Source organism: Mesocricetus auratus, unplaced genomic scaffold (assembly GCF_017639785.1).
Source record: "Mesocricetus auratus isolate SY011 unplaced genomic scaffold, BCM_Maur_2.0 Super-Scaffold_100676, whole genome shotgun sequence".
Taxonomy (NCBI): Eukaryota; Metazoa; Chordata; class Mammalia; order Rodentia; family Cricetidae; genus Mesocricetus; species Mesocricetus auratus.
The window spans coordinates 121,269,052-121,283,292 of record NW_024429266.1 but is presented as its reverse complement, the minus strand read 5'-3'; the positions used below and the strand labels follow the sequence as shown (position 1 = coordinate 121,283,292).

The 14,241-nt window shown below is 47.4% G+C and overlaps 2 protein-coding genes across 7 annotated transcripts in view; one reads left to right on the top strand and one right to left on the bottom strand.

The window, feature by feature from the left end:
* The window catches only part of Vopp1 (VOPP1 WW domain binding protein), a 148,824-nt gene that overhangs the window by 109,816 nt on the left and 24,767 nt on the right, over positions 1 to 14,241 (bottom strand). The window lies entirely within an intron of this gene.
* LOC121137272 (sperm motility kinase X-like) lies at positions 6,575 to 13,989 on the top strand. 6 transcript variants are annotated; one of them, XM_040739392.1, is made up of 8 exons: positions 6,575 to 8,048; positions 8,543 to 8,719; positions 9,220 to 9,833; positions 11,196 to 11,270; positions 11,598 to 11,678; positions 12,881 to 13,012; positions 13,352 to 13,508; positions 13,849 to 13,989. In XM_040739392.1, the coding sequence occupies exons 1-2, from the start codon at positions 6,616 to 6,618 to the stop codon at positions 8,577 to 8,579; spliced, it is 1,470 nt and encodes a 489-aa protein (XP_040595326.1). In that variant the 5' UTR covers positions 6,575 to 6,615; the 3' UTR covers positions 8,580 to 8,719; positions 9,220 to 9,833; positions 11,196 to 11,270; positions 11,598 to 11,678; positions 12,881 to 13,012; positions 13,352 to 13,508; positions 13,849 to 13,989. The 6 variants fall into 6 exon arrangements, with proteins under 6 accessions (XP_040595326.1, XP_040595324.1, XP_040595323.1 ...); XM_040739390.1 differs by having other exon boundaries at positions 11,196 to 11,678; XM_040739389.1 differs by having other exon boundaries at positions 9,220 to 11,270.

Sequence of the window (14,241 nt, the reverse complement as noted above, 5' to 3'; positions counted from 1 at the left end):
TTAATATATTAATATTATAACATTTGAGATATTTTTAAAATTTAGATATTTAAACCTTGGGAAATTTTTAAGGGGAAAAATGTAACCAAAGGATTATGAGATTAATGGCAATAGAATAGTCCCTTAACTTGGGTTTTTCTTTTATCTAATATCAGATGGCTCTTCTGACATCAGAGATTTTGGATTTTACTTTACCAACCATGCTTGAGTTTAGTGAAATAGAGAGTAAACTGTCTCTGTACGTATCCCACACCAAATGACCCTGAATCTCTAAGAATCCCCATGTTCCTTCTGTTAAATCTCTGTATCCCTATTTCTGACTTCTCCATCCTCTCTATAACTAATTCCTATCAATTGTTTGTTGGCTCCACGCTCTGATCCAAGGTTATTTTTATGAACACAGACTCCAGGTTGTATGTGTGTGTGTGTGTGTGTGTGCGTGTGTGTTTCTGTGTGTGTATAAATATGTGTCTGAGTCCTGCAAAGTCCCTGTTAAAAACTTCCATCCTAACAAAACTCTCAAACAGGTACTCAGGAGCAGTAGAGATTGTCACACAGAAGAACATGTGACCTTTAAGAAAGACTGAGTTCATGCTTTTGCTCGATCATGTGAGAATACACATCAATTCAAATTAGAATACAGATCAGTTATACACACAGTCCCCAGGTACTTGATCTTATCTGTCAAATGTCCAGATACACAAGGAACCAATTGTGGTTTTTAAGTGAGAAAACTAAGGAATTTTGTTTGAGAGAGGAAGGGCCTAGGGTCCCAGGATATGGCTCCATCTCCCACATGGGTTGTCTTACGGTTCTTGCAGACAAATATTTTCTTGACCATTTTGAACATGCCAGGCTTCTGCTGCTGGGATCCTGGGCTTTGGTGAGAAGTCTCAGGCCTAATGGAGACCATGTGATGAATGTTGTTATCTTTAACCCCCACAGATGTTTGTTCCAGGCCCTACGGTGCAATGCAACAGAGTATTTTGTCACCACATCCCAATGCAGTCATCCTATAGAGCCCAGGAATCAGTCTTTAGAGAAAAATAACCTGAAAACTTTGAGTGTAGACAGGCTGAGTTATTACATCCTTGTCCTAGGTGGTAGCTTCCAAAAAAAAAAAAACAAAAACAAACAAAAAAAAAGCAAAACACTATGCCCCTACTACCCTGAGAATGTCAGAGTCCATAACCTAGGGAGGGCCAATGTTGCAGGACCCTTTGTCATTCTTATGATTCTGTTTAATTATAAAAGTGAAACACATCCTGGTTAGGTTTGGGTATCAATGTCCCACAAAGAATCAAGTGTTTGGACACAGTGCCCACCAGGTGACATCATTTGGGAAATCGTGTGGACCCAGGAAAGTTGGCTTTATAGGAAGTAGTGGCTCATTGGGCACATTGGGGACAGCCATTTGAATGTAGCCAGGGTCATCAGGCTCCTACGGCCACACTGAACAGACAAGCTTTCCTGTCCTTGGTGACAGAATGTAAGAAATCCAGTGAGGTGTGCTGAGCCGTCATTGGTCCATTTCTTGCTGTGACCTCACAATGACAGACTCCTCTGCACTAACAGCTCTGGCTGAGGCTGACTCCAGTCCTTACAGTTCAGAAGCTGTTAGCTGGTTGGAGACTATTGATACTCAGTTATCAGTGAGCTACTTGCACTTGGATAGTGTTGAGTTCCTGAATCTGAACACAGTGAGTGGCCTCTAGTTTGTAGATTCTAGGTTTAGACATTTTCTTTCTCTGAATTTAAACTAAATCTACAGTCCTTCTTCTTGGTTTGGGGTACAATGTGTGGTAATTTTTTATTTTTTTATTAGAATTTACTCTATGTTTTATTTTTTGGTTTTCGAGACAGGGTTCCTTTGTATTGTTTTGGAGGTTGTCCTGGAACTCATGTGTAGATCAGGATGGCACAAACTCACAGAGATTTGCCTGCTGATGCCTCCCATTTGGCTGGGACTTAAGGGGGGTGCCACCAAAGCTCGGCTGAATTTACTCTATTTTAATGTGTCATTTCATCTGGACTTATCTCTTCTTTTGCCATTTAAAAATATCAGTTTATATTAATTGAACAAGATTCTCATGGGGGCATTTACATACATGTACACAAACTTGGACCACATTCCCCTGAGGTCACTGCCTCCTGCCTACCTCTTCCCAGTCCCTCAGTGTTTCCCTTTTTAATGCAACCATTTTATGAGTACAGGCTAAGTCATGTGTACTGTTGAGAGGACTGACAAACCACAATGGATGGTCTCTTAGGGAAGGGCACCAATGTGTCTGGGCTTTGGCAGAAAGCCTCAAGCTAGATGGTTATCTTGGGATCTTCCTGGCAGTTCAAGGTCATGATTGCCAAGGACAGAGAAAATAGTCAGATCCTGTTTTTCTGATGAAATATATGGAACAGGGCAGCTGAAAAGAATTCAAGAACATAGTAAATAAAAGTGAAAAGAGAGCCAACAAAGTCTCAGAGGTAGAGAAGCAATTAGCTAACCTTCCTATTTGGACAGATACCCAACAAGTAAAGTGTCTCCCTACTCACCCCACAACAAATGACCCAGAATCTCTAAAAACCCCCATGCTCCTTCTGTTACATCCCCTTACCTCTATTCCTGACATCCCCATCCTCCCTATAGCTAATTCCTATCACTGTTGTTGTCTCCACGCTCTTATCCAAGGTTAGTTTTATGAGCACAGACTCTATGTTGCTGGCTTTCCCATTGAGCTCCTATACTAGATGCATCACCTGACCCTGAAGGACTGCCCTGGGGTGGGCACAGCTAGTTGGATCATGCCTGATTGAAGGGTGTGTGTCTGTGTGTGTGTGTGTGTATGTGTATGTGTCTGTCTGTATGTTTGTGTGTGTGTGTGTGTCTGTATGTATGTGTGTCTGTGTGTGTGTTCCTGTGTGAGTGTCTGTGTGTGTTTCTGTGAGTGTGTGTTTGTCTATATGTGTAAATATGCGTCTGTGTCCTGCAAAGTCCCTGTTAAAAACTTCAATCATAAGAGAACTTTATTAACAAATGGGCACTCAGGAGCAGTAGAGAATGTCAGACAAAAGAACATGTGGCCCTTAAGAAAAAGCTTTATAGACTGAGTTCATGCTTTTCCTTGATCATGTGAGAATACACACTAATACTAATTAGAATGCAGTCCTGTCATACACTTAGTACCCAGGTACTTGATCTTATTTTTCGAATGTCCTGATACACAAGGAACCAATTTCTGTTTTTAACTGACAAAACTAAGGAATTTTGATTGTGAGAGGAAGGGTCTAGAGTGCCAAGGTGTGGCTCCGTCTTGCACATGGGTTATCTTAGGGTTCTGGTCGACAAGTATCTTCTTGACCGTTTTGAACACATCAGGCTACTGTCTCTGAGATCCTGGGCTTTTTAGGTGAGAAGTCTCAACCCTAATGGGTATCATGTGTTGAATGATGTCATCTTTAACCCCCACAGATGTTACTCCAGGCCCTGGGGTTCGAAGGAACCATTTTGTCACAACATCCCGATGTAGTCGGTGGCTGCCTCTTCTCTGAGTGAATTCCCCTAGCCATCTCCCCACATGGACACTCTGGGTTTTCAAGTTTCTGTTGTCTTGGCTACTGCTCTCCCTTCTGGTTTTACTAGAACCTCATCTCTGTCAGTGTTCATTTCAGATCGAGGATCGTAATCCTCCCGAATGAGCAGCTCTTAGCTTATGAGATTTTGTTCTATTCTCTGAGTTGCTGGATGGTTCCTGCATACCCCATTGGTGTCATATTCTACAGTCCACTGCTGTGGAAGATGCTTTTTCTCTCCTGAGAGTTAAGTACCTGCTTAGCTTGCCTGCAATGTGTCTGAGTGTCTTCTTTAGTACATAGGAATGTGTAGCTATAGACATTTTCCTGGGCCTGATTTGAACAGTTTCTTTAAACTTCCCCCTTGTGAATTCGGTTCTAGACATATCACCGAGCACCCGATCATGGAGCAGGACAGGGAGGGCTGCTGCTCCTCTGAGGAGTCCTTCATGCCTGACTATAAGATGCTGAAGACCGTGGGCCAGGGACAATTTTCGAGGGTTAAACTGGCCAGCCATGTTCCTACTGTAACGTGTGTGGCTGTTAAAGTTATTAGGAATGAGGAGTACGCCTTAGTTGTTGCTAATGAAGTCAACATATTGAAATCTCTCATACACCAGCACATAATCGAATTGTTGCACATGTTCCAATCACGAGATACCACCTTCTTAGTGATGGAGCACGCATCACAGGGAGATCTTTTTCGACACATTATGCAACACAGGTGCTTACATGAGAGCGAGGCATGGAGGCTATTTACCCAGATTCTCCTTGCAGTGCAGTACTGCCACAACAACCAGATTGCCCATAGGGACATTAAGGCCGACAACATACTACTTGACAACTCGAGCAATGCCAAACTTTGCGATTTTGGCCTTGCAGCAAAAGTAACCCCCAGGGCACCTGCTGACAGATCTCTGTGGTTCCCTGCCCTACTGTGCCCCACAACTTTTTTTTGGCAAAGCCTATGATGGTTTCGCCGCTGACAGGTGGAGTTTAGGGGTGCTCCTCTAACTCATGGTGGTTGGGCGCTTTCCCTTCTTGGCCAGCACTCCTGAAGGTATGAGGCGTCAGGTCCTTGACTCAAAATACAGCTTACCTGAGCATATTTCCACTGATATTTTCACAGTAATCGTCCGACTACTGACGATCAACCCGGGCAGCAGGCCGAACATTGACCAAATCATGAGGCGCTCCATGACCATGGATACTCTTGCCCATTTTCCTGCTTCTACACAGAGACTCCCAGGCATCCGGAGTCAGAGCATTGTCAGCACCATGACAGTCATGGGGTATAAGTCTGAGGAAACCATTCATTCGCTGAGAGAACAAAACGATAACCAGGTGATGGCCCCTTACCTGATTCGACAACACCAGTCTTCTGTGGGAGATAGCTGCCATCAGCAGGTGAAACCCATGCAGTCAGGCCTTGTCCTCAACCTGGCAGATCTTCACACCTCCCCTGTGCGCCTAAGGAGAGCTACTGAGCCTGCTCCCCTGGCCTTCTCCTTGCCATCCAATCTTCAGGAGACAGAGCATGAGAACAATGCCAGGCAGGGTGACACAAGGCATAGCTTGCCTGCCACCCTATGCCACCAATCAGAGAGGCCCCAACCTTCACACCTAGTCTTCCCGAACAGGCCCCGTTCTCTTGACCTTACACGCAGTAGCGTGGTAATGAGAGAGAGTTCCTCTGAGTCAAAGATCGGGTCACATGTCAGCCTGATTGACAGTATCTATTCATACTCATCCCCCCTCTTAATGTACACCGATTCTTGTTGCCCAGACCACAAGGAGACCACATGTAACACAGGCAGTGTATCTTCCTGGAGTTACCAAGAGGAACTCTGCAGCTCCATAGACACAGCTCAGAGTGTACCTTCCAGAGGCTCCTCCTCTGGGGATACAAGGCAGGGAGGCACCATGACATCAGAGGAAGACACAATTCAAGAAGAGAACATCACACAGGAAGAGGCCATGAATGAGGAAGGGACCATCGCACGAGAAACAACCATATCCCAGGAAGAGGCCATCACACCAGAAGTGACCAATACTCAGGATGAGACCATCACAGAAGAAAGGGCCATGGTCGATGGAGAGACCGTGACTCACACTGAGGCCATCATAGAGGAAAAGAACATAATGCAGCATGAGGACAGGCATCGGAAAGCAACCAACTCCCTGGAAGTGAGGAGGACCCAGGAAACCAATATGAGTCAGGCTGACAGCATCACAGAGGAGGAGGCCATCACCCATGGCCAGCCTGAGGTTGCCGGCCAGGCTTCCTCCCCAAACCGGAGGCGCCACAGGTGGAAGGGTTTCAAGAGAACAATGGTGAACTGCTTCAGACACTTATGCTGCTGCTTGCCACCTGCCAGGAGAAGCCACGACGCCTGTCAGAGCCTGGCTCCAAAGAAACAGGATCGTGGAGTCACTCCATGGTGGGGACAGGCCTGCTCCTCCTATGAAGAGTCCTCCATGCCTGATTATAGGATGCTGAAGACCCTGGGCCAGGGCAACTTTTCGAAGGTAAAACTGGCCATCCACATTCCTACTGTAACCCGTGTGGCTGTCAAAATAATTAGAAATGAGAAGGGTAACGCCTCACTCATTGCTAGTGAAATCCACATCATGAAATGTCTCAAACACCCGCACATAATCGAATTATTGCACGTGTTCCAATCAAGAGATACCACCTTCTTAGTGATGGAACATGCATCAGGGGGAGATCTTTCTGAATACATCCTGCAACGCAAGTGTCTATGTGAGAGCGAGGCACGGAGGCTATTTACCCAGATTCTCCTTGCAGTCCAGTACTGCCACAACAACCAGATTGTCCATAGGGACATTAAGGCCGAAAACATATTACTTGACAACTTGGGCAAGGCAAAACTGTGCGATTTTGGCCTTGCAGCAAAAGTGCCCCCAGGGCACATGATGCAAGATTACTGGGGTACCCCGGTCTACTGTGCTCCAGAACTCTTCTTAGGCAAACCTTATGATGGTTTCGCAGCAGATAGGTGGAGCTTAGGAGTACTTCTCTTCTTTATGGTGGTTGGCTGCCTTCCTTTCGATGCCAGCACTTGTGAAGGTGTGACACGTCAGATCCTTGTCTCCAAGTTCAGAATACCTCAGCACATTTCCACCAATATTTCCATAGTCATCGCCAGACTACTGATGATCAACCCGGGCAGCAGGCCGAACATTGACCAAATCATGACGTGCCCCATGATCAGGGACACAATTGTGCCTTTGCCTCCTTCCACACAGAGAGTCCCAGGCACCCTGACCGCTGCTAAAATTGTCAGCAACATGACGGTCATGGGGTATAAGTCTGAGGAAACCATTCATTCGCTGAGAGAAGAAAACGATAACCAGGTGATAGCCCCTTACCTGATTCGACAACACCAGTCTTCTGTGGGAGATAGCTGCCATCAGCAGGTGAAACCCATGCAGTCAGGCCTTGTCCTCGACCTGGCAGATCTTCACACCTCCCCTGTGCGCCTAAGGAGAGCTACTGAGGCTGCTCCCCTGGCCTTCTCCTTGCCATCCAATCTTCAGGAGACAGAGCATGAGAACAATGCCAGGCAGGGTGGCACAAGGCATAGCATGCCTGCCACCCTATGCCGCCAATCAGAGAGGCCCCAACCTCCATACCTAGTCTTCCCGAACAGGCCCCGTTCTCTTGACCTTACACGCAGTAGCGTGGTAATGAGAGAGAGTTCCTCTGAGTCAAAGATCGGGTCACATGTCAGCCTGATTGACAGTATCTATTCATACTCATCCCCCCTCTTAATGTACACCAATTCTTGTTGCCCAGACCACAAGGAGACCACATGTAACACAGGCAGTGTATCTTCCTGGAGTTACCAAGAGGAACTCTGCAGCTCCATAGACACAGCTCAGAGTGTACCTTCCAGAGGCTCCTCCTCTGGGGATACAAGGCAGGGAGGCACCATGACATCAGAGGAAGACACAATTCAAGAAGAGAACATCACACAGGAAGAGGCCATGAATGAGGAAGGGACCATCGCACGAGAAACAACCATATCCCAGGAAGAGGCCATCACACCAGAAGTGACCAATACTCAGGATGAGACCATCACAGAAGAAAGGGCCATGGTCGATGGAGAGACCGTGACTCACACTGAGGCCATCATAGAGGAAAAGAACATAATGCAGCATGAGGACAGGCATCGGAAAGCAACCAACTCCCTGGAAGTGAGGAGGACCCAGGAAACCAATATGAGTCAGACTGACAGCATCACAGAGGAGGAGGCCATCACCCATGGCCAGCCTGAGGTTGCCGGCCAGGCTTCCTCCCCAAACCGGAGGCGCCACAGGTGGAAGGGTTTCAAGAAAACAATGGTGAACTGCCTCAGACACCTGTGCTGCTGCCTGCCACCTGCCAGGAGAAGCCACGACGCCTGTCAGAACCTGGCTCCAAAGAAACGGGATCGTGGAGTCAACCACATAATCAGGTGGGAACACTTACTATTTTACTCATTCTTTGCCTCCTGTCCTTTGTGACAGATGATGACTATGCCCACTTTTGGCCCACTTGTTTTGTTTTCCTTTATTTTCATTTAAGTCGGAAACAAGCTTGTTTCTCATGTCAATCACATATCCCACCCCTCCCCTCCTGCACATCCCCCCCCCAACCAGACTCCTCCAGTCCCCCAACCAATCTCTACTCTGATCCCAAGTGAGTGTGAGACCCTTCGTTGGGGCACACATGTGAACTTAAGAACCTGTTCCTTCAGAAGGACCAACCCCAGAGGATGCCCTCCAGTGTGACCTCAGGCTTGTTGAGGTAGAATTGGACAGCAGATGCTGATCAAAGCAGGGAGAGCAGGAGGCAGGGGTATAGGTAAAGCAGGCAGAGGGATGCTTAGGTGCTGCATCACCAGCACAGTAAGTTCTGTGTGTTCCAAAGTCACTAAGTGTCTACTTCCTGTTTCTTTCTGCTTTGTAGTCCTGAAGATGTCAAGACCCAGCTCCGTGGCTTGTGAGCCACGGGTTGGGGATCGGCCTGGCTTGAGGTGTGGACAATCCCGTAGGAGAGCCAGGCCAGACGTCCAGGAGGCAGTGTGTCCACAGGCTGCTCCTGCAGAGGAAGAACAGCTGTCCACACCAGCTGAGCTCTCACCAGGTGAAATGCCAGGCGGGAAGGGCAGGCATTACATGGGTTCTTGTTCAGAGGACAGGGCAGAGTTACAAAGGTGGCCCAGGCTGTGTTGTGGAACAATAGACCCTTCCCGTCTCCCCTGCCTGGGTAAACATCACAGACTGCACTCTGGGTAATGACTGTCCTTTGCTCCTTGTTTCCTGGCAGAGAACATGATCTTCTCCATGGGGTGACCCTTTTCACCCCAGGGAGAGTATTCCTAGTTAGCCAGTCCCATCATCCCCAAGATGGGCTCTCAGGTTGGGAATCTGGCCTGTAGGAGGCCCTATAGAATGCTCTAGAGGGGAACCTCCTGCCAAACACTTGCAAAAACCTGCAAAAGTCCTGAGACCTCAGACCCCACTCAGAGCAAAACTTGGGAATTCTCATCTGGGGAGTGACTCAAGGGCAGCCGATTCTGCTCTCTCCACCACTTCTGCCCTCTAGTTACTCACCAGCTGCCTCTCCATGCTTGCTTCTTCAAGGCCGTCATTCACTTTGAGAACTGGATGCCGACTCAACACCGCTTGCCTCAGCATGAAGGAATGATGGGTGTCCTGAACATGGAACATCTGAAACTTTCAAGAGGGGCCAGAACCTGCTGTAGGCCCTGCCTAGTGCCAGCCACAGTGTGCTCTCTGCCGCGCACGGTAGTTGCTAAATTGAACCCAGGAAGAAAAGGTTCCTGGAATCTTCATTTTGCTGGGACATCATCTGTGCTTCCCAGCTTATCCATATCTTGTTCCACGAAGTTAAAACAAATTTCTAAGACATGTCCTCTTAGCAACACTAAGCTCACTGGAAAGACATTTTTAACCGAATCTGAGAAGGAAGGAGTGTCTTCTACTCTGAGGTTGCACGAGCACCCCAGAACCCTATACTTTCCTAACTACCATCTACAGCCTGGGAAGGGAGATTTCCCCAGGATCCTGTTCTGGCCTCAGCCATTGGACCAGTCTGAGCTGCTCAGACACCCCTGAGGAGGATTTCTCAGGGCACTCTGTCATGCCTGGGAGGAAAATCTGACTTGGCATTCTGATAATAGTAACAGAACTATACTGTTCACCTGCCCCCCATCCACTGGAATATTGAGCCCCTGGTGAGACTTTTCACACCTCTCTCTCCACACCTCTCTCTCTCTCTCTCTCTCTCTCTCTCTCTCTCTCTCTCTCTCTCTCTCTCTCTCAACTTTCTCTGCCTCCATCTCTGTCCCTGTGTGTCTACTTATACATGAACAACTTCCATGCAGGTAAGCTGCTCTGTCTTAATCTGGATCTGAAAAGAATCACTATTCCCTGAAGAAGGCCATGAACAGTAATCACTAATACAAACATAAAATTGACATTGACAGGAGTAGATACAGAAATTATAACTAAGGCATGAAACCTTGAATCACCCGCTTAAATATAAATGAATCACAGAAGTATGCTAAGGGAGCCTATTCTGTCTACAACCCAAGATGGAAATTGTCTTTCATTCCCTGACAGTAGTGCTAAGATGTCCCATGCACAATTCCATTTGATTTTCTGATATTTGTTTCTGTCCACATTTGGTTGGTAGGAATAGTATTGCCCCAACTCTTTTCTTGTGTTTGCTGTAATGTTCACACAGAGTCTTGCCTTGTAACCGGGGAGGACTGAGCGCTCTGTGTTGTCCATGCTGGATTTATTTCCCTGTGGTGCTGCAGACTGAGAACTCCTTAGGTGAACTGGAACGCTGCTAGCATTTGTGGTTTAGTCTCGGTCTCTTGTGTCCCAGGCAGGCCACTCTGTAGGAAAGATGACCTGGAGCAGGATCTTCGTCTTCTCCAACTCCCCAAGCCAGAATTTCCGGGTCTGAACCCTTCTGCCCTGTTAAGTAGGAGCAGCTCAGGGCCAGTTTAGGGAGTTCTGGGCTGAGTGTAGCCCATCACAAAGAACATGCTTATTTTGAATATTTGAAGTCTGAGATATGGACACTGGCACTGGGAACTGTGTGAATGAAAGGACAAGCAGGAATGGCAGCTTGCTGGCCTGGGATCAGTGAGACCCTCATGTGAAAAGTAAGGTGGCTGCCCATGGGCCCGGAGCCCCCGTTAAACCCAGGACTGTGGTAGGGGAGGCAGCCTGATTTCTGTGAATTCTGGTCTACAGACTGGGCTACAGAGAGAGTTCAGGCACAGCCAGGGATACACAGAGACACCCTGTCTCAAAAATCAAACAACAGAATTAAGGTGTAAAAGCACTGGATGAATATTTCTGGTCTACACATGTGCTCAAAGGGTGAGAACAGACAGACACACACATACTCATTATGTACAATTCAGCAATCCTGCCTTACCTGTTTTTCCTCAATACTGTCTAGACCCTATATTCCTGGGATTTTATTGTCATTTCCAAAATTCCTGACTCTTAAACCCCACAGTGACATAACTATCAGTCCCCTAAAAATTTTTTTCCCCTCTCCTCGAATGCTGATACAGGTTTTCTGTATGCAGTCCAGGCTGCGAAGGACTGGCAGCCTCCTACCACTGGCCAACTGAGTGTTGGAGCTTAAGGTCAGAACCTAATCCCATTGGGGTTTGTGATTTTGTTTTTAAATGATGCATGTAGCTGTGGATATCCTTAAATTTTGAATCTTTCAATCTCCATGTACCAAATGCAGGGATTCCAGTAATTCTCTACCAAGTCTGGTTTATTTTGTTCTCTGGACAAAACCAGGGTTTCCTGTATGCTGGGCAAGAGCTGTCCCAACTGAGTCACACCTGTATCTCAGCCTATCCGGGGATTCAGTGTAGCTGAGGAAGATCTGGAGTTCTGGGTCGTCCCTATGGAATTACAGGACTGCACCATTTACCCTGCAGTTTCTCTTTTACCATTTCTAGATGACCTGTCTTTATACTGAGAGTCTTTTGAAGGACTGAAAGAAAGAACTGTGGCCAGACACCACTTTTCTTCTGAAGCTGGTGAGTTGTGATCTGGGCGGGAGGGAGGTTAAGGAAGCTGTCCCCATCCCATGCCATGTCAAGGACAGTCAGGTCAGTGTGCAGCAGCCCAGGTCATCACCTGTGTAGCCAGGTATCCTTGAAGCCCCGTTCTGATCAGTAGCCCTCAGGATGGGCCAGAATGGAAGGCAGAAGACTCTCCAGCGCATGTCCACAGCAGCAGCTGATGATAGTAGGAAGATGGAGCTTCAACCCCACTGCTTGAAGATTTAGTGCCCTCGCTCCTGGGGTCTCATGCCCTCCCATTTGCCCTTTCTAGGTACTTTGTGGATTTCTCTCAAGACTAGATGGCAGAGCAAGGGTGAGGGAGTATGCCAATAATTCCAGGACTTTGGAGGCTTAGATTGTAGACTTGCCATAGACTCAAGGCAAGCCTGGGCTATATAAGGAAACGTAGTCTAGCTTTGGTGGCAGTGTGAGATCTCTCTCTAAAAACAGAATGTGATCAGGAGGACTAGGGATCAGTGTGTCCAGCCTGCAGAGTGATTCTTGGTCCTGGGTTCTTTCCCAGCACAAATTACAACCAGGTGGAGCTTCCCTGATATTGGGAGTAGAGACAAGCGGATGAGGCAGTCAAGGTCATCTTCCAAAGCAGAGAGTTTGAGGCCAGTCTAGGAGGAATGACCCTATATTCAATAATCAGTCCCTACTCCCAAATCTAAATGCCCATATCTGAGAAAAGAATGCCATGGAAGCCCATCACAACCTCATATTCCTGGTGAATCAGAATGCCTTTCCCATGGAGACATGAAACCAGAGCATCCAGATGTGAATGCTCAGGAATTGGCCTGAGCATTGAGTCATCGCCTGTGCACTGCACTAAGGAGCTGTTCAGGAAGTACTTCCTATGGGTCATGTGGGAGGAGTGAGGAGGGAGGCATGGAGGGCATGGAGACTCCCTCCTGTGCCAATGAGAAAGGCAGAATGCAGCTGGTTCTTGAAGCTGTGAGACACTCTGATGTTTTGCTGCCCCCTTGTGGCCTCTCTAAACCTGTTCCCTGTTAGGGCACCTGATCTGCTGCAGTCCCTGCTTCAACTCATGACAAGATTGTAGTGGTTAGGTGGCTTTCAGAACGGAGTGGAGGGAGGTTTGCCCTGCTAAACCCATCTAACATGCTTTTGTCCTTCCTTCTTTCATTGCTTTTTCCCATTTATGATTACAGACAAAATAGCTTTCAGAGCTGGGCTGCCCAGATGTCCCTGAACAAGTTTCATAGACCCACGCTGCTCCTGGACCTGCACTCCACAATGGAGATGACTGGGTTGCGAGTAAAGGCTGTGAAATCCACACCTGGGTAAGATTCAGAAGCTCAGGAGGGCTGGGACTGTGCCTGTCTGTCCATAGAGTGCCTACTTTCATTGTGAGATATGAGTTCATTCCCCAGGAAGTGAGGGAAAAATCAGCAGGCTGGCTGAGGCTTCTTAACCCAGCACTTGAGGTGGAGACAGGTGCATGTCCTTTTTGTTTTGTTGTCATTTTGTTTTATTATATTTTTGAGACGGGGTTTTTCTGTCTGTCTCTGTCTCTCTAGAGCAGACTGGCCTTTGTCTCACGGACATTTGCCTGCGTCTGCCTCCCAAGTGCTGGGAACAAAGTTGTGAACCATCACAAACAACACCACTCTTGGCTGCAGGTGCTTCAACCTTGCTGGACTTGAGAAAGCCTGTGTACAGCATCTCGGAGTTGACATTTGATGGAATACATGTGCTTCATACATAAACGTTGGAGAACACACATGGAAATATACAAGCACACGGATGCACTAGAACACAACTGTAAACATATTACAGGTGAGTGTATCTGCACACACACACACACACACACACACACACACACACACCCAAGTAAATATAGTGATAAAAAAAGAAGCACAAAGTTAGCTGAAGGACCAGGTAGCGTTTGGAAGACCTGACCTGCAGGAGTGGCCTGGTGGCAAAACCAGGAGAGTGAAACAGGGTGATGCTGCTGAGAACACTGGGGTGGTCCTCTCTGGATGCTAGGTGATGACAGAGCCCAGCAAGCCAAGCCTTTGGGATTCTTATTACAGACCAGCAGATGCAGGAAGTGGGCTGACAAGGTGTTCCCACCTTTGTTAGCACTTGTGTCACCTAATGTCTCTGCTCTCTGCAGCTTGGTGTTATTAAAGTTTCAAAAGCCAGTGGAGATGCCCCTGCACCAAGAGAAAGAAGACCACCTCCATCAGCTCTACTAGCACCCCCATATCATTGAGTTATGTTTGTTAAGTTTGAAATAAATTGTGTTGTTTAATGAGGTTTTGTTGTTTTTTAATCTGTATTTATTCTCTGTTTCCCAGTTCACACTCCCTCCCCTCCTGCTCCTTCCTACATTTACCCATCCCAACTTGCATCTTCTCCTTAGAGAGGGAAAGGCCTCCCATGGGGAGTCAATGAGGTCAGTCACAACACCAAGTTGAGGCTGGACCAAGGCCTACACCGCTGTGCCTAGGCTGGGCAAGGTATGTCTCCATTGGGACTGTGCTCCAAAAATCCAGTTCATGCACAG

Coding starts and splice junctions, on each gene's coding strand:
- LOC121137272 (XM_040739392.1), top strand. CDS start 6,616: ATGGTGGTTGGCTGCCTTCCTTTCGATGCCAGCACTTGTGAAGGTGTG. Junction 8,049..8,542: donor GGAGTCAACCACATAATCAG/GTGGGAACACTT, acceptor TCTGCTTTGTAG/TCCTGAAGATGTCAAGACCC.